Source organism: Lissotriton vulgaris, chromosome 2_1 (assembly GCF_964263255.1).
Source record: "Lissotriton vulgaris chromosome 2_1, aLisVul1.2, whole genome shotgun sequence".
NCBI lineage: Eukaryota > Metazoa > Chordata > Amphibia > Caudata > Salamandridae > Lissotriton > Lissotriton vulgaris.
This window is the reverse complement of record NC_141687.1, coordinates 471140693-471160133: the sequence shown is the minus strand read 5'-3', so window position 1 is coordinate 471160133 and position 19441 is coordinate 471140693. Positions and strand designations below refer to the sequence as shown.

The window sequence follows — 19441 nt, the reverse complement described above, 5'->3', positions numbered from 1 at the left end:
ATCTTGGCAGCCAAACTGCCTTCGATGAAATTTGTATATGCCTGTCACTGGGACAAATTGGTGGCTTGGTGCAGCATTTGCCAGATTGATCACCTCCAGGCCAAACTGTCTGATATTTTATTGTTTGTTCGGTCTCACATCCAGCAGGGCCATGCTTAGGGCATGGTTAAAGGTTATCTTTCTTCCCTCTCGGCCCCCTTATGGTTGTCTGACCAGCCTTTTTTCTTTAAAACACCTGGTGTGATGCGTTTTATGAAAGGGTTGCAACTTGTGTTTGCCTCATCTCCATTTGTGATGACCCAATCAGACCTCAAATTTATCCTGCTGTATCGCATATGTTTTCTGTTTGAGACACTCACTCAATTGTCCTCTACAGCTTCTCATCATCAAGACTGTGTCCCTCATTGCCTTCACCTCAGCACTGTGTGTGAGTGAGATTCAGACTTTGTGTTTATCCACCATACACTGCCGTCTTCCCTGACAAGCTGGTTCTGCATACTAGGGCATCCTTTCTGCTGAAAGGTAGGATGCTGTTCCATGTTGGCCAATCCACCTCCTCATCCCTCTAAGGAAAAGGAGAGGCTTAATCACTTAGACCATAAGAGAGCACTCCGCTTCTACATTAATAGCACTGAAAATCACTGGGTGGACGATCAGCTCTTTGTGGGGTTTTCCAGAGCAAAAAAAAGGCAAGGCTGTGCAGAAGCTGGTTCGTGCTCTGCTTTAGGATCGGCTATGCATTGGTGAAGTAGCAGCCTCCAAAGGACTGTGTGCCCATTCTACCAGGGCTATAGCTGCTGCCACTGTGTTAGCATGCAGAGTCCCTGTCCTAGACCTCTGCCAGGCAGCTGTGTGGGTGTCCTTCCATACGTCTATGAAGCACTATTATCTAGTCAGCCAAGTTTGCTGAGAAGGGCACTTTGCCTGCTCAATCCTGCCAGACTTACTGGTTTGACTCCATCCACAGCCCACCTCCCTTAGGTACTACTTTGACATCTGTTTAAAAGGTGAGAAATATGCGGATAGAAGTCTGTATCAGAAGAACAAGCTATTTACCTTCAGTAATATTTTTACTGGTAGAGACTCTATCTAGCCGCAGATTTCTTCTCCGATCTTTTCCTTTCTGTGATTGGACTCTACCTTTAAGTTCCCAAGTTGGGTAATCTGCACACTGATCTATCAATTTGTGTTTGGGGCTTCACGCCTGCAGATATATACAGTCTCTAAAGCAACTGACATCAGCAAGCTCTTTATAGGCCCCGCATGTCACTTCCGAGCAGGACGGCATCAGTGTGAATCCGCACGGTACAAGCTACCAACGCTCAGAGGTACTATGTAAAAAGTTTCCAGATCCATTCTGATGCCTGGGGAATGTTCTAAAGGTGAGGAGTCAGTGGCTAGGTAGCCTGTACTGGAAAGAGAGTTACCAATGCGAAGTCACTTGTTCAACACTCGTGCAATGTTTATCTTCTCAGTGCCCACTTGCACCAGAAGGAAAGCAACTTTTTAAACAGCGTAATACTAATGAGATTTTCAGAAATGACGTAAAAGCTCTGAAAGCCAAAATAGTTGTTTGAATGAGCTTTGATATTCTCCCTGTAACCTTTCGGGTTGGCAACTGGCAATCCATTGATGGAAAGGAAGTAGGTTTTGGAATGTTGACTAACCAAAGAAAGCTACACAACACATAAAGCAATGAAATATAGATTTAGATTTCTTAGTGCGGACTGTCATATTTGAAAATATTGTTGTTGCCACTTTTGTAAGAAATGTTTTAAATAACTTTTTTCAGAACCTCAGTTTCATGCAGTTGAGCCCTACACCAAAAAGGAGTTGTCTGCTGTAACTTTCCCGGATATCATTCGAAACTATAAAGTCATGGCTGCAGAAAACATCCCAGAGAACCCTTTGAGATTCCTGTACAAAGATATTCCAAAAGACATGGCCTTTGGAAAATACTACTCCAGACCTAAGGAAAGTATGTTGTACAGTATCACTTTAATTTATTGTTATTAGCAAATTAAACTTGGACAGGAATATTCACTGTTCACAGTAGAGAATGATTCCCTTTTCAGAAAAATTATTGTTAAACCAAGTAAATGTTTTCAGTAATTCCAAAAATGTACCAATATTTCGAATTAATGTATGAAAGTAGAATTGCATGTTAAGATGAGCAAACTCTAAGTAAAGTAAGCGATCCTAGATATTTCTCCTACATGCAGACTCTCCAGTTGTCAGTTTTATGTGTTCCATTCCACTTAGTTGTGGGACGGGACTCTGTACCTTATGGCCATTCAGTAAAGCTTCCCACGCTGATACCTAGCAAATGTGCATATGAAGCTTTTGAAAAATGCTGCAGTTCCAGTGCAATATGACATACATCATTACACCACTAAAACTGTGTGAATAGATACCTTTAGGAGTCGTATGGTCTTATTGCTTGCCACCTATCGATTGAAACCTGCTTCTCTCTACTCCGAGGCTAAATATGTGGGTGCGGAATCCTGCTCATTCACTTGATTGTTTGATTCTTGTTTCTCTCTCTCGTTCGCTCTCTCCCTCTCTCTCTCTCTTTCTCATATATCTATTTATTTTAACAACTTGTAAATCGCACAAATACCTGTAGGCGTCTCAGCGCTGGGAGCCTATTGGTTACAAAGCCAAGTTTTAATTTATTTTCTGAATGATATCAGCGTGGGACTAGCCTTAATATGCAGGGGAAGATAATTCCATAGTTTAGATGTGGCCACTATGAAACTTCTGTCACCCCAGTTGGCTTTCCTAGTTCTGGGGACAATCAGCAGACTGGCATCTGCTGAGCGCAAAGGTCTGCTGGGTGTATAAGCTCAGAATGTTGTGAATTGCTTTATAAGCGAGCTTTACATTTTGTTCTACTTCTCATGGGCAGCCAGTGGAGCTTTCGCACCACATTGGATATGGGCTTGAACTTGGGAGTCCCTGATAATATCCTAGTGGCTGCGTTCTGTACCAGCTGTAGTCTGCCCAGAACTCTTTCTTGAGCATTGATTAAAAGGCTGTTGCCGTAGTCAACCTTCCGACATGACTAGAGCATAAATTAACGTTCTCCCGGTTCTAATTGGGACGAAAGGTAGCAGTTTCTTTATTATTCTTAAAACATAAAAGGATGAGGAGACCACCGCATTGACATGATGTGTGTAAGATAATTTATCATCAAAGATGATGCCCAAATTTCTGGCCCTTTTTTACAAGTTTTGGGGCTACTCCTTAGTTTTCTGGCCACCAGGTAGGGGACCATCCTGGGGCAAGGTTACCAAAGATCATTACCTCTCTCTTGTCTGAATTTAATTAAAGGCAATGGATGGACATCCAGGAACTAATGGCCAACATGCCATCATGAAAGCTGGCTGCTACTGTGTCTCCATCTTTATGCACCGCGAACACCAGTTGTATATCTTCAGCATATGACGCAAGTCCCATCCCAAAATATTTTATTACTCGTGCTAATCAGTCATGTACTACCCATCCTTCAGCTCAGAGATCTTCTTCCACAACGTTACAGCTTTAAGTCCTGTACATTGTCACCTTCCATTTGCAGCAGCTGGCTCAAATGACCACAGCGTCTACTCTTCAGGGAACAGTAATCCAGCATTTGCTGATGCTGACTGTTCAAGTTTGCTTCAGAATCTGTTGCATGCATGCAGAAAAAGAGTTCCTCTGTCCTCCAGGAGACATTGGTTTTTATCCATGGAACAATAGCCCAAGATGTGATTATAGGGGTCAGAAAATGGTGACCGTTCTGAGCATCCTCCGTCAGTCACCCTTCCCTTTCCTTGTCGGGTAACCCTCAGTTTCCAAACTCAAGCAGTGTAACCACATGGAGGGTAAACACATCATATATATGTATAATGTGTTCGACATTCTCTTTCTGTTCTACCAGATTAGTTTCCGAGGTCTAGAGAAAGGGTGCCAAAAGACTGAGGAGACAGAGGGGCCCTTCACTGACCTTGCTGTTGAAACTGTTTACCGATGGGCTGAGTTCCACTTACCATCTGCATATAGAGGTCTGAAACTGGTGTTTCTTTAAGAGATTGAGACAGTTTCTCTTTCTCTGAATGGTTGTGCCAGCCTAATGCGCAGAATGTTTGAGATTTCTCCCTCAGTGTGTGCAGATATTGACTCAAAAGGGTAATCCCGGTAGAGGAGAACTTGGCTTCTCCGTTGAATGCATTCAGTGACAGTCCTAGTTTGGCAGTGCCCATCCATTTGCTGCCTGCATATCTTCTGTTTCGACTAGACACCACTTTGTGCAAAGGACTGTTCAGTAGGGGAAGACAACAATGCCTCTGCACAAAGAAGGTAGAGGATTACCTCCCCCATTCCTAAGGTAAATTCAGTCTGCTGAGAAGTACAAGGGGTGCTGATTGAAGTAAAGGCATAGAGAGGCACTAACCCTATTACCAGCAGTGTCTGCTCTTCAAGTAAGCAATCAGAAGATCCATTGTTTGGAGGGCGCTCGGACATTGGAGCAGCCCTGCACCCAGAAGTGTTAAAACTGAACTCATTGCTGCTTCTCATTGTATTAGACAAGAATTTGCACCAAACTCTGCTGCGCAGCTGCAAGCCTTATGGAGTCAGAGTTTTTACCGACAGTCCATCTCTTCATTATTCGCTCACTTCATATTTTTCCTGTTGTTGACCCTCTCTACGTGAATGTGAACTCTGTGGCATACAAACATGACACCTCCAATACTTCGACTCAGCAGTGGTTGTTAGACTGTGGGAACTTTTGGCAGGTCTATTGTGGGTTGACACATGTCGAAAGAATCGATCGGCATGGCCTCTTACCCCTAGAAGGCCACACTTAAGTGATCCAGAAGCCAAGATGGCACCAAAGACCCAGAATACCTGCACTTGGCCTTGTGGTACAACTTGATGCTAGCCCAAACTCTCAAGGCCTGGCCCATAGAGACTCAGATGCCCCTCTGGGGAACTAGGACATCTATGGACCTATGCAAGCCTCAGTTTGCGCTCTAAAGACATATCTCATCCTCCAGTCCCAACTCTTATAGCAGGGTAAGGAGGCCACAAAGAAGACTTTCCAAGTTCACTATTTCAAAGTCTCCAGACAGCACATATTTGATGGACATATGGACACTGTCTACAGGCTGGGGAACTCCCCAGCCTGGTCTGTTGTAGTATTGACAGCTTCCTTAACCCCTTCCATGCTGATCACTGCCCCCGGCCGTCATGCATCACGGTGGGCGTGTGCTGATGAGGTTGGGGGCCGTCATGATCCCGCCCACTCTTCAAAACGGCCGCACAGGCGCCGAATTCCGGCAGCGGCAGAGGGGCTAAAGTACTGGACTTCATCTTTCCATGATGTCAAGAAAGCTAAATGTTTTGTGTTCTGTGGCAAAAACAAGTATAATGTTGTAACTAGATTTATCTCCTTTTAGGTTGCTCAGCCAGTATGAGTGAGATGTCTGCGTGGAATGTTGGTGTGCGTGATGTCAGACTGAATAGAATGTGTGTGTGCCTGGTGTGTGTGGAGAATGTCAGTTGGTGAGTGAGGGCTGAGCAACATCCATCAAGCTCCTGGTGGGACCTAATACTTATCATATTGAAACCAACTAATAAACACCTGACTTGGATCAATTACCTGGCTACCTCTACATTTTATCATTCTTTTATTACAACATTTTTGGCGACGCTTGGAAAGAAACCCTGTGTGCTGTGGACTGAAGTTTAGTGAAGGTGAGAAAACCTCCATCATTTAAATGAAGTTAATTTATACAAGTAATTAATGAAAGACTGGCAACTTTAAAGCAAAGAAAAACAAAGAAAAGAGCGCCCTCAAGAGTCCCACCAGTGTCCTACACCACCTGGACAGCCTACCCAGGGCGCTTCGCATTTCTTGTAATTGTAAATCTGTTTTAAAAAGAAAAAAAGGGAAAACTACAGTGCTGACATATTTGAGTTGCTGTCTTTGTACTTTGCTAGCGCTACGATGTTCTCCAGCTTCGACCTGGACTAAAAAGATTCTAATATTAATTCCCAGCAATATTATTGACTGTTGTTTATTCAAGTACTTGTCACCTACTGAAACAACAAAGGAAATGCATGGAGTGACACATTTATCCGACGTGCAACAGTGTTTGAAAGGCTGTAGTGGCTTTAATTCTGCAAGTGCTTTTGACTGTTGTTCAAGTCTGTGGCACCGTAAAAGACATTTCTGTAATTAAACTGTCATAATAAATTGTCTTTGAAAGTTTAAACAACTCTCGAGCAGCGTGAAAGTGATGAGCTGCAGAGTGGAAAGGAAATCTGGAAGCAAGCAGAGCAAGCAGAAGACGAGATTTCTGAGGTCGTGAGTGTTTTATTTTTAACAACTTTTCTTCTATGGTGAAATGTACTTAATTGTTCCAATGGACAGACAAACTGACTGGGAAAAGTCGTTACCTTTAAAATCGGCTCGAGCGATTTGTCTCCTTTGTTCTCACTCTGAGTCCTACGTCATTGGTCATTGTGCTCAATCTCCCGTGGAAAGCAGGACTTATATCACGTTTTTCACGTTGCTTATGTGAGCCCAACTTTCACCTGAAAGCACGCAAATACGACGTAGGAGGGCATTTAGAGCAACATCACCATGACAACAGCTCGGAAGGTCACTGGATCGAACTAGGATCAGAAAGTCTCCGTGTTTTCAGTACTTTTTTCTTCTTTTTATGCAATTCAAAAGACAGACTGCCGCATTGGTGAATATGGAGCCTTTGGAGGAGATTATTTTTTCGAACTTCCATATTATTCAAGTTGGGATTCTTCCATTGGTATGGCGATCTTCATTGTTTTTTGGTTTAAAGACATCTCGGGTGAGAGAGTTCGCTCACCGGCGTTGTTTTAAACTTCATTTTAAGCAATTCTCTTTTACTGCATTATTATTTTAGTTTATTGTGTTTCAATGGTTGTCATGTTGAACAGTGTTTGCTATAATCTTTTCTCATCCTGTAAGTGGGTGTTTCAGCTTATATGATATGTGCTACATTTTTTGATCTAGACACTTGTGTAGCACTAGCATTATTCTTTTCTGTGGTGTAGTTTGCGTAGGAGCTGGCCTCTTTACTTTTCTTCAATTCTTCAGTGTGGGTGGTGCGCACACCTTTTCACTGTTGATATGCTACACTAGCAGTTTTGTTGTGCTCAACTTTCTACTCTTAAAGTGTTATGGGTCTTGTACCAATATGTTTATGCTTTCATGGGGTTGTGTGTTTCTACCCTATACATTTATGATTTTATGAGCTGGAGTATTATACTTTTATGCGGCATTTATTGATGCTATTACGCCATAATTATTAAGCGTGCAAGTAGTAAGACAGAGAAGCGCGCAAGTAATTATTAATATTCATGGTGCACCTATTGTTGTGCTATACGAAAGGTTGTGCACTTATTCTAGGGTCTAGTGTTTACCCTATACATTTATTGTTATACGAAAGGTTGTGCACTTATTCTAGGGTCTAGTGTTTACCCTATACATTTATTGTTATACGAAAGGTTGTGCACTTATTCTAGGGTCAAGTGTTTACCCTATACATTTATTCTTGGGTCATGTTTTTACCCTAAATATTTACGTTATTTTTATTGATGCTATTTTTATGCTTCTATGTGGTGGGTTTCTACCCAATACATTTGCGCCTTAGTGCAACGTACTGTGTTCTTTTTCTTTTCTTTTCTGTTCTCTCCAAGGGAAGGGAATATGTTCTATGGTTTATCCTTTTACATTTTACGTTGTTTCTTTGCTTTACTTATTCTTCTTTCCTTTTCTTTTCTTATATGAACTGTCCGCTTTATTGCATGTGTATCTTTCAAGATTTTAATTGATTTATTTAATTGCTTTATGTTGCAAGCATTTCTGTTTTTTCCTGTTAAGAAAAGGAGATGTGTTGTAACTAGATTTATCTCCTTTTAGGTTGCTCAGCCAGTATGAGTGAGATGTCTGCGTGGAATGTTGGTGTGCGTGATGTCAGACTGAATAGAATGTGTGTGTGCCTGGTGTGTGTGGAGAATGTCAGTTGGTGAGTGAGGGCTGAGCAACATCCATCAAGCTCCTGGTGGGACCTAATACTTATCATATTGAAACCAACTAATAAACACCTGACTTGGATCAATTACCTGGCTACCTCTACATTTTATCTTCTTTTATTACAACATATAACATGAAAATGCAGTCAGAGTGTCAGGTTGCACTTGTGGTACAAGTCTGACAGGTGGACCTCTGTGCTCCCTGATTATATAGGAGGAACCCAGGATTATGGTTAACCTGGGTATCGAGGCAGCTGAACAGCACCTGCTGCTTTCCCAGGTCAGTACTGACACTGCTACCAGAATAATTTACTCTGGATATTTTCCTGCACAGACATGCCAGGCTGAAGTCTTTGACTTTAAGCCTGACACACAGGACAAAGTCATTAGTCTCCCACTGGATTGGAAGAATGTTTTTGTTCCCACTTTTTCTACATTTTATTGTGTGTCAGTCTGCGATATATACATATTCCATCAAGTGCAAACTTAAACCTTTTCCCCAAACGCTGCTAAGGAAAGCAATTGGCATCGGCATTGTTACCGATATTCCCCAGTACCATTTGATACATTTACCTATCCGCAGTCCAGTTCAATTCTAAAAAGCTTTTATATTAGCTACATTCACCCAAGTCAAATCTTTTCACTATATTTTCATTGATAAACACTTAAGGTATTCCGAGTGTTTGGCTCTCACGTAGAAAGAGAAGATTCCTTGTTACTATTTTCCATACTTCTAGATCATAGACCAGGTCGCCATCTATCCTGACGAACCTTAATCTTACTTCTACAGAGCTGTAGACTGTTATAGCCCCACATTCATTCATCAGTGCACAGGTTCTCAGTACATCTATTTAATGGCAAGGCTATGTCTTGCTAACACCAACTTGAGTAAAAGCGCCCTCTTCATCTTTCTATATAATCATTAACAGTTTAAAGATTAACAAATAATTCAGAAGCACATTTTATTTTAGTACCCACTGCTTTACCAAACCTGTCACATACATACTTCACTAATTAACCATGTATGAGCAATTACCATATGGTGAAAAGTGGTCCCCCCTGTTTACAATTGGAGCCGGTATCTTGTCTTGTCCGACTGATCGTATTTAACATGCTTGTCGAAGTGTAGTTTCTATACAGCATATTATAATTGAGACAACCTGAATGCCCTCACCAGAACCCAGAGACAGAGGTTGTGCTGTTGGGCCTTGCCAATGAATATCAACTTACTTGTTTGTTTATTGGGCTAGCCGAATCAGGCATCAGAGGTAAAATCTGCCAGATCTAGGTAGAGGACTTTGGGGCATAGTGAAATAGAGCAGGGAAATCCTTTTTACTGCCAAATAGGTCACAACCAAACATCTAATTAAACACTTGCTCCTCTTCCATCATAGGAGGTGTTGTGTTCTTTTAGATCCAAGCCTGGTTCTATCTAGATTGATGCTTAAATCCTTTGAGTTTATGGCCTTCTGCTCCTTACATCACTTACCTTTAAGGAAGTTTTAACAGTTCTTGCTTTTGAACCGTACACCCAGCCCATTTGGGGCAATTTGATTTTGAGTGTTCACCCCACTTTTTTTAATTCCTTTTTAAAACTCATTTTTATTGTATTTTACTCCTTTACAAACGACAAATACATTTATTTTCTGGCTACTTTTTGACATGCTTCTTTTTTTAAACCTTTGTTTGTCATTTTATAGACACTTGACCACCATCAACAAAGCAGCGCCTCAATTAGGCACAGTAGAGTCGCATCAGAACAGCTCTTTGCCCAAATCAGATTCAACATGAAGGCAAAGAGATACTTCAGGGGAGACAAAGGCCGCATTTCATTACCATAAAAAATTACACAAGACAAATGTATTCAGATATCTCCACCCAGTCACACCCACCCCCTCACGCAACTAAATTGACCCCTCACTACTCATGAATTCACCCCGACCCTCCTCTCTCCTGATCCAAAAACCTTTGACAGAGCAAGCCCCAGTATTCCAAGTCAACTGGACGTTTAGCATCAAGCCTTGTACGTCGTGTATATATTTTTTCAGCCAGCACCCATTCTGAGATGACTCTAACACATAGCCCCTCTGAGGGAACACATTTTGACATGCTTGCATGTTTCTTGTCTGAGAAGAAGATGTACAACTTTAGCTACATGCTTACCTTAGGATTTACCTGTAGAACCAGGGCTTAACATTTTATAGACCACCTCTTTGTCACTTTTGAAGGTAGTGATGCGTGGCAAGCTATGATTAAGGCCACTATTGCCAGGCGGATTACATCTTGCATCCCCCACTGCTATAGTTTGCACAGAACAGACCCTCAGTCTGGCGACATATCAGACTTCACTGCAGCTGTTTGTGAGTGAGTGAGAGGTGGATTCAGTGAATTCACCTGCTATATACCTGTCGGAGTAATATACATGGCAGCTAGGTGTGGTATTCCCACTTGCTTTTTGCTTATGCTATGTACTTGTGGCTTTCACTTGAAACCGTGCTCACTACAGGCAGCAGGTTCTACAGAAACAATTTGCCCAGCCACCTTTCTATTCTCAATACTGTCAAATCTGTTGGGAATGGGCCATGACAATGTACCAGGATACAACTACATATATTATGATGACATTACTCATAGTCTATTGCCTGTCTCCCATTATCCTAAATCTCCTACAAGCTCCTTGTCTATCAGTCAAATACTAGTACTGATTGATCACATTTGAAGAAGTTAAATGGCATGCTGGTGCATCCAAATGTGGTTTGAGTGGCTGTGCCTTAGTTGTCGTGCATGCAACAGGCATCTAATAGTTGAGTGAACAGCCAGAGAATACGTTTTCGGTCCTGCCTCCAAGTGTTGCGGTATCCAAAGGTTGATAGTGTGAGAGAGTCCACAGATTAGGAGCAACAGAGTAACCAGAAATACAAATGTATTCATCTCACTGCAGATTGTTTAGTGATGAACAAGTACATATACATCTTTTTTCCTTCTTAGCGCCCGAACCAATGGATGTGGAAGGCCAAAGTGGAACAGGGTACATCAAGACTGAATTAATTTCGGTGTCTGAAGTGTAAGTATAAACCATGGACAAATGTATGTGTTTATTTATTTAGTGTTTTCTATAGAGCGAACATGACCCGTGAGGGTATCAGAGCGCTTTACAGCAGTAGTAAGTAATTACATTATTTACAAGAATTAACAAAAATAAGCTAGATACAAAAAGAATCAAGCAAACATGAGAGAAGAGTCGACATTCCCGTTAGAGTTCAAATACGAGATAAGGCAAGTCACTGGACTGCTGAAACTGCAGCGGCACTGAGAGAGATTAGGGTAGGAATTTGCCCATTAGGAAGGTCTTCACTTCCTTTTTGAAACATGATAGGGCAGGTATTCTTCTGATGTAAGGTGGCAGCCCCATAGAAAGCTCTGTTGAATGTTTTCTTCCTCCGGAAGAGGGGTGGTTTCAACACAAAATCCCTGGCACACCAAGAGTGCCTGTCTCCTCTGGAGACCACGATTTTCTGAGCAAGATACGCAGGAGACTTGGAGTGTACAGCTTTATGAGTGATGCAGGCCAATTTGAGTTGAATTCTAGCTTTGTGCGGGAGCAAGGTCATCGCCTTTAGGTGCGGCGAGATATGATTGAATTTTGTTAAACCTGTTAGGAGTTTTGCATCTGCGTTGAGACAGGCTTTTAGGGGAGCTGTAGAGATCTTTGGTAGGCCAGATAAGGTTGAGCATCCGTATTCGATCCTAGAGATAACTAGGGCCTGAACTGCCATTTTTAGGTTCAAAGTGTCTAGGAAAGGTTTGAGATTTCTCAGATATCTGAGGTGAAACCTGGCATTTTGTGGCCGGAGTGTTTGTGTGCTTGCATGTTCAGGTTTTTGTCCAGTGTGATTCCTAGTAATTTGGCGGAGTCCACTCTATCACCACTCTTCAGTTCAGCGCGGTGATAGAGTTGGTCCATTCAGGTATGTCAGGGAGCTTTTCAGAGGGGAGATTAGCAAGAACTCGTTTTTTTTGCGCATTTAGTTTGAGCTGGTTGCTCGCAAGCCAGTTAACAGTCTGCATCAGAGCATCGTTCATTATTTGGACCTCCTCGAATGAAGAGATTTTGATGTAGACCTGGGTGTCGTCAGCGTATATGTGGAAAGAGATGTTGGCGCTGCGAAGGATTTCAGCTAGTGATTCGAGATAGAGGTTAAAGAGAGTTGGGGAGAGATTTGACCCTTGGGGGATGCCAATTGTAATCGGGGAAGTGGAGGATAGAATGTGATTAATTGAGAATCTCTGGGAGCGATTCTGTAGGAAGGATTTGAACTACTTGAGAACGGTTCCCACTAGGCCCATCCTGAGTTCCAGATGTTCTAGAAGCTTTTCATGGTTGACTGTGTCGAAAGCCGAGGAAAGATCCAACAGAATTAGGAGACATGTTTTGCCTTGGTCTAGGGCTTGAAGGGTGTCATCTACTATGTGGAGAATAGTAGTTTCAGTGCTGTGGGCTGGTCTGAAACTAGATTGGCACTCATCTTGCAAATTGAAAGTGGCAATGTGTAGGTTAAGTTATTGTTGCACGCATTTCTCAAGTAGTTTCGCAAGTAGAGGAATGTTAGATATTGGTCTGAAATTGTCTGGTTCAGCAGGATTTAGCGAGGGTTTTTTTAGAATAGGGATGACTTATCCCGTTTTTAACGAGTCTGGTATAGACCCTTGCATTTGGGAGGCATTGATTATTGCAGTCCAAATGGGTATGATGAGATGATTGGCTGCAGATAATCAGTTGGATGGAAGCATGTCAATGAAGTAGTTGTTCGGTTTAATGGATGATAGAATTTTTGCTATGCTCGTCATAAAGGTTGAAGGTGATCCAGTGTGCTTGGTTTTTGGGTAATGTCTGGGGGGAGTGTGTAGCGCCATTTTGAAGAGTCCCCGCAGGCTGTGGATGGATGGTAGCAGCAGAGAACAACTCATTACCCAGGGAGTTGATTTTAGCCAAGAAGAATGAGGAGAACTCGTCAGAGCTTATTAGGGATTTGGTTGTTTCTCCAGTATTAGGGGCGTCTTTCATAGATTCACATGCTTGAATATTCCCCGTCGTCTGAGTGTGAGTCCCACGGTACATAAAATAGTAGTAAAAAAATCACATATATATAAAAATATATGTCACAGTAATAATAATAATACAATAGAATTTAATAATAATAGAATGCTTGAAAGCACCATAGAACATTATTAACCCATAAGGAAGCATTGAGGGAGAATCATTTTACTGGCATATCCATGTCGTTATGATAGTCCAAATTCCAGCCAATCAGGCTGTCGCACCCTCTAAAACCTTCTCCTCAGAAGCTCAGACCCTCAGATTTTCTACTGCACGTCGTGTGAAGGGAGTCTCCCAGATCTCTGCTCAGTTTTTTCTTCAAAATGTTTACAATCTGCAAGTATTTTTACTTTTCTTCAAAGAAGTCTTTATTTTCAACTCTGCTTCGCCTGTGGAAAGCTTCGCCCTTTTTCTAAAGACACTCTCTTTATAGTCCTTTCTTTTTCTGTACTTCAGGTGAGGAGTCGCAGGTTCTGTGGAACCCTTTTCTCAAAGGACCTTTGAGAGCGGAGAGGCCCGTCTTCTTCTGTGGCTACATGAGTTGTAAACTTTCTGTCACCCCTGTCTCTGACATGGTGAGTGTTTTGTTCTGGGCATGCTAAGTCGTCTGTGCGTGGGTGTGGAACTGGGATTCCTTCTTCATGGCCTCCCAAGGATGAAGTAGAATCCTCTGGATATTGTTCCCCCACGGAGTCTGCTGGCCTCCACGCCTACGGGACCTGGTCTCTGGCATTGTCAGACTCTTACTGCCACCTTTACACTTAGAAAGGTGCCAGTCCGTCGACTGGCTCGTAGACACGCCCGTTGACGATGAAAGACTTCGTTGTCGTCACTTTGTCGACGACAACGTTGAGTGTGTCGACGAGTCTAAAGGCCATATTCTACTTCTAAGTTTCCCTCATTGACGGCCTCGTCGTCGACGGTGGCCTTGTCGTCGACGGTGGCTCCGTCGACGACAGTGTGGACAGTGCCCTCTCGTCTACGGTAGGCTCGTCGACGGTGGCCTCATCGTTGACTGTGGCCTCGTCGTCAACGGTGGCTTCATCGTAGACGGTGGCTCCATCGACGACAGTGACATCAGCCACGTCGACGGTTGGCCCGTCGACTGTGGCCTCGTCGTAAACGGATGCCTCGTCATAGACGGTGGCTTCGTCGTAGACGGTGGCTCCATCGACGACAGTGAAATCAGCCGCGTTGACGGTGAGCCTCGTCGACGGTATACCTCGTCGACGATAAGGCCCGTCGACGGTTGTCCTCGTCGACGGTTGGCCCATTGGCGACAGTCCGCTTTGTCGACAGTGGGCTTGTCGGCGGTAGTTCATCGACGGTAAACTTTGTCGACGGTGCACTTCGTCAATCATTGGCTTCGTCCATGATTGGCTTCGTTGACGACTGAGCTGTGTCGATGGTGGCCTTGCCGACTGTGGCCTCTTCGACGGTCAGCTCCGTAAACGTCACAATTCAGCAATTATTTTATCAACTTTATCCAACAATGGACTTAGTCGACGACGGACAGCTTCGTCGACGGTTGGCTTGGTCGAGGGATGGCCTCGTTTACGGTTGACCTCATCGACGGTTGACCCAGTCAACGGTTGGATTCATTGACGGTTCATCTAGTTGCCAGTTGGCTATATGCACGGTGTGTTTGTGGACTATTTATTATCCGTACACTGCTTTTCCGCTACATCAATGTGATGGCGTGATGGCTCCTTATTCAACGCCATAATTTCTTGGACTGGCAAAACTTTGCCAGAATCTCAGCCTCTGGTTCCTTAAGACCAGAATTATGTTTTTTTGACAACAAGGCTTCCATGTCCTGTTCCATGGTGAGATTATAACCTCACTTTCACCTGAATCTCCATTACATTACCCTTCGGTGGATAGTGGAGGATCAAACCTCCTCATGGAGAGAACGGCGGCTCGCTTTCATCTTCCCCTCGTCACGAGGAAAGACGCAGACCGTTTTTCTCTTCGATTTTACAGTTAACTACGGAAACAAGTTTGTTCAGTTCCTCTGATACCTTTTATTTGACACGAGGTCTTTGGCTCTTCCTGAGCCCAAGATCTGTGCTGGCGGTTTTTTCATGCCTCAAACACAGTATTTTAAAACGCCAGACAATTCACCTGCTTGTCTTGTCTCTCACCTACTACCTGACAATGGCTGCAACCACAGTTTCAGCAGGCAACTCTTTAGCCATTTTGGGCAGGTACCGCTGCCTGGGGTAGTCTGGCATGTTGACGCAGGTAGCCCTTATTCCCGAATCCTCCTTGGCTGACGCTTCAAGGATCCTGTGGAAGAATAGGAGGAGTGCATCAGAAACAATAAACCGTGCAGTGCACATTGCGTCTCCGAGTTTTTTATACAGCTCGCAGCTGCGGCAGTATTGCATAGACAAGGTTGGCAGAACGCTCTGGTTTTTCGCCCACTGGTTAAGACTAAAATAATGGACGTACCTTTTATTGGTAATCCCTCTTTGGCCTCCATGTTGAGCAGACACTACTGACACTACCTGCGCCTTCGGTTCTCTCCAGTACAGAAAGCAGCCCTTTCGTGGTGCCCGAGGTTGCAGCTCTACATCCTCTTTTCCAAGGAGCTCCACCCAGTATCACTCCTACTATCAGAACCAACTGCATTATTCGGCTCCAACTCGTATACAGGAGGTAATTCTAGGAACCCACCCTTAATCCATCCCAAAAAGGCTGACAGTGGAATTTCCCTCTCTCTTTCATTCCATTTGGTCAACGATGCCATTTGTCTGTTGGGGGTTCTAATAGTTGTGTCGAACGGGCACGCTCTAGAATTTGGCAAATTCCCTTTTGCTACACCTTCAAAAGGGTACCTCTACCTCTTCATTTACCCGAGTCATTTGCACAAGTGTCTATATTGATACACACAGGGACCGTCGTAGTGGTTCCGAATCTCCACCAACAGAGTTAGGGTTTACTCTCAGTTCCTCATCAACAAGCAAGGCAGGAGGCGCCTGATTTTTGGTCTTTGCGCAAACTTTTCCAATGTTGAACTTCCAGAAGGTCCTGAAGTACTACTGCCAGAACGACTTTATATTTACACTCGTCTTCCAGGATGTCGATTTTCATGTGCCAATCCTTCCACAGCACAGGAAGTGGATACACTTTACAATACGTACAAACCTTTTCAATTCAAGGTCCTACCTTTGGACTTCGGTCCGCTCCACGTGTCTTTACGTGGATCCTGGCACCAGTGGCAGCCTGTCTACCTCTGCAAGGCATACAAATGTATCATTACTTAGACAACGGTATCATAAGGGCTCGCTCTTATCAACAGGCAGTCCAGCAGACCCAGACTTGTAGATCCTCAAAGTCTTTCCTGGCCACGGCCTCCACCTGCATCCAGTTGGTTTCCAACTGCAGATTGCACATGAGAAAATGCTAGAGGAGCTAGCCAAGCAGTGGCGACAGCTATCTGGCTCATTCGATGACATCTAATTTTACTTTCGAATTAGGACACCGCTGTGCTGGTTGGCCCACAGTCCCAGTGTTGCAGCAGGCCGCTCCCTCCTCGGACGCTCCACCGCTCACCCTTACCGACGATGCCTCTCCGGAAGGTTGGGGAGCACACCCTCAGGTTTTTTTCCATCAAAGGCCGATGGATGCCTTTCTAACGCACGTCCCACACTAACAGCTTGGAGCTGTTATCCAGTTTCCTGGCTCTGAAAGCATTCCGCTTCCTAGTGCGAGAGGAATCAGTGTTCGCGTGTACAGACAATACTATCACTTTACACTATCTCAACAAGCAAGGAGGTACGTGATCACTGTCGCCCAAACAAGCACAACACATTTGCGAATAGGCCATTCACCATCGCATTGATATTTCTGCAATACATGTTACAAGGGTCTCGAACCTCATGACGGACTCCCTCAACGGATCCGCCTAGGACAACCACGGGTGGGATCTCCACCAACGGACCCTGGACCACATCTTATGCCTAGGGGGACAACTAGCCCTGGATCTGTTTGCAATGCCTCTCCACCACATTTGCCTATACTATGCAATCTGCCTTCCCCAAAAAGGATCGTGCGGAACTGCATTCGATGAACTTGTCAACAGTATTTGCATTTCCTTTTCCGACAATTCTGTTTGTGCCTCATCTCCAGCGGAAAATGAGGTTCTAACCAGGCCATATCCCACTCTGTGTGCTCAGACGGCCTCGCCGACCGTGGTGCATGGGTCTCCTCCTACTACCTTGCTGTGCACCTATCACGCTTCGCCCTCTGCTGCACCTTCTGACAGTACAGTACGGACAAACTCACCATCCGCATTCCTCAGGCCTCCAGCTTGTGTTCTCAACATGTGCAATCTGAATTTGCTCTCTTGTGCATTGCCGCAGACTTAAGGGAGGTTTCTCACGTACGCAAGAGCCCCTCCACTACATATAAATATAAACTAAAATGTAAACACTTTGGTATCTGGTGCGAGTCTGTCTGCATCAATTCTGTGCACGCTACACCAGAGCAAACCCTACCAGTTGTTCTCCTTATGGCAAAGTCAGCCCTTTTTTCTCATTTAGTCTTGAAAAGTACTGGCTGCACTTCACGTTTTCGCCATGATGGATTCAGGTCTCTCTATTCCTCCCGGATTATTCGCAAGTTCTTTAGGGCCTCTACAGGATGTGTCCGCCCATCGGGTGTTCCCCGCCTCTCGGCGCCTCAACGTCGTATTAGCCCAGCTTCTTTGGAACCAATCCATTTTCGGATCCGACATTTCTAACAGGGAAAGTTTCGCTCTTACTTGCTCTCACGTCTTCTCGACGTGTGAGTCCTATTCAAGCTTTTACCATCATGTATATTTAACTTCAACTTCCAAGTGACTCTCTGGTGCTGTGCACCATTCCATTATTTATACCACAGGTTCTATCTGACTTTCACCTTTATGACACAGTCACCCTGTGAAACTTTCTTTCCAAACCCTCAATTTTCAGCTGAGCGCACTCTACATTCCTTAGATTTCGAACGATGTATTAAATTCTACATACCACAGACAGCTGCCTTCGCAAGCTCGACCATTTTTCTTGTGTATGCGTTTAGTGCATCGAGTGACCAAACACACCATTGCCCCATGGTTTGACATCAGCTATCTCTTTTGTCATGAGGAAATAGAAATTTTATGGTCAAGAATGTTCCCTAACGTGTACCCCACCGTCTCCATGTACGAGCTTAAAGTGCATGTAACTTCCCTCCTGTGCCAGCTATGAAGACGCAAATACATTTGCGTCCAACGTTAACGTGTCCTCTTTCAGATCCACCCTGAATGGGTCGGATATTCCGTTCCTAAGTATGCCTTGCCACCGTCTTTGTATGGTGCACTTTCTGTATTCCTGGCTCTGTGTGAGCTAGGCCCCGATTTCTGCCATCGAGCCTTTTCTTTTTCAAAATCATCTTTGTCTCCTGAAACTGCAACGTGGGATGCCCCCATGAACTCTGTCCTACTCCCTGCGAGGCGAGCGGGGCCTGGCTCGGCCTGCTTGCCTGCCAAAGACAGTATTTTACCTTCACGTTATCAGCATAGCCAAGCTCAGCTTCCCGAAAACACATTCCAGTCTAGCAGGGTAGATAAACAACCCCTCAGCTGCAGAGCAAAGGGCCCGGCCTTTCTGTCTCCATGCAAGTAATTCATAGCTCCCGTTACCATGGTAGGCCCATGGCCCCCTCGCTTTACCCACAGACACGTAGGCACATATGCACGCATTCATAGTCAGTATAGGATAGCCTCTGCCCAAGAGACCTTTCCTTCCAGATAATATGGTTCCCAAACATCAGATATCAGATATGATATAGGAACGAGTTGATCTGACATGCCAGACTTCTGTCTCTTCCCTCTAGTGTAAATGTCAAGTCCCCTGCACCCTCCAGCTTCACGTCAATCACACGTCATGCAGCTGCGCGCGCATCCAGACCTCAGATTTCTGCTGACATTGCAAGATTCTGCTATGTACACACCCACTTGTGGCACTTTCATGTGACGTTTCTAGCACACACCTCTGTGTACGCCCTAGTTCACGCCTTCTGATTACGTATTGCTAACACGTGTGTGTTCTTATCTTGTTTCTCTCAGCTGTTACGCCCTCTGTATTGGTTTCCATTATGTGTTTTAAGTATAAAAGTTATGTATTATCAATAAAGTACGCTCTATCCCTTCCTGAACCCCAGCGGTGTCAGGAACATGATATCCGGTTCTGAACCATTCCTTGTTAAGGAATAAAACCCCTAAGAACTCTAACACCACGGACTCTGTCTCTTTCTTTCCGA

General features: G+C 44.2%; 1 protein-coding gene across 4 annotated transcripts in view; it reads left to right on the top strand.

The window, feature by feature from the left end:
- Positions 1 to 19441, top strand: part of STAT1 (signal transducer and activator of transcription 1) — a 590542-nt gene that overhangs the window by 406517 nt on the left and 164584 nt on the right. For 3 of the 4 annotated variants that reach the window (XM_086955384.1, XM_086955383.1, XM_086955382.1), the window contains exons 21-22: positions 1793 to 1978; positions 11047 to 11122. In XM_086955384.1, coding sequence (XP_086811510.1) covers positions 1793 to 1978; positions 11047 to 11122 — 262 coding nt within the window. Of the gene's footprint in view, positions 1 to 1792; positions 1979 to 11046; positions 11127 to 19441 lie in introns of those variants that run through there. The other variant, XM_086955385.1, reaches the window with a different exon arrangement.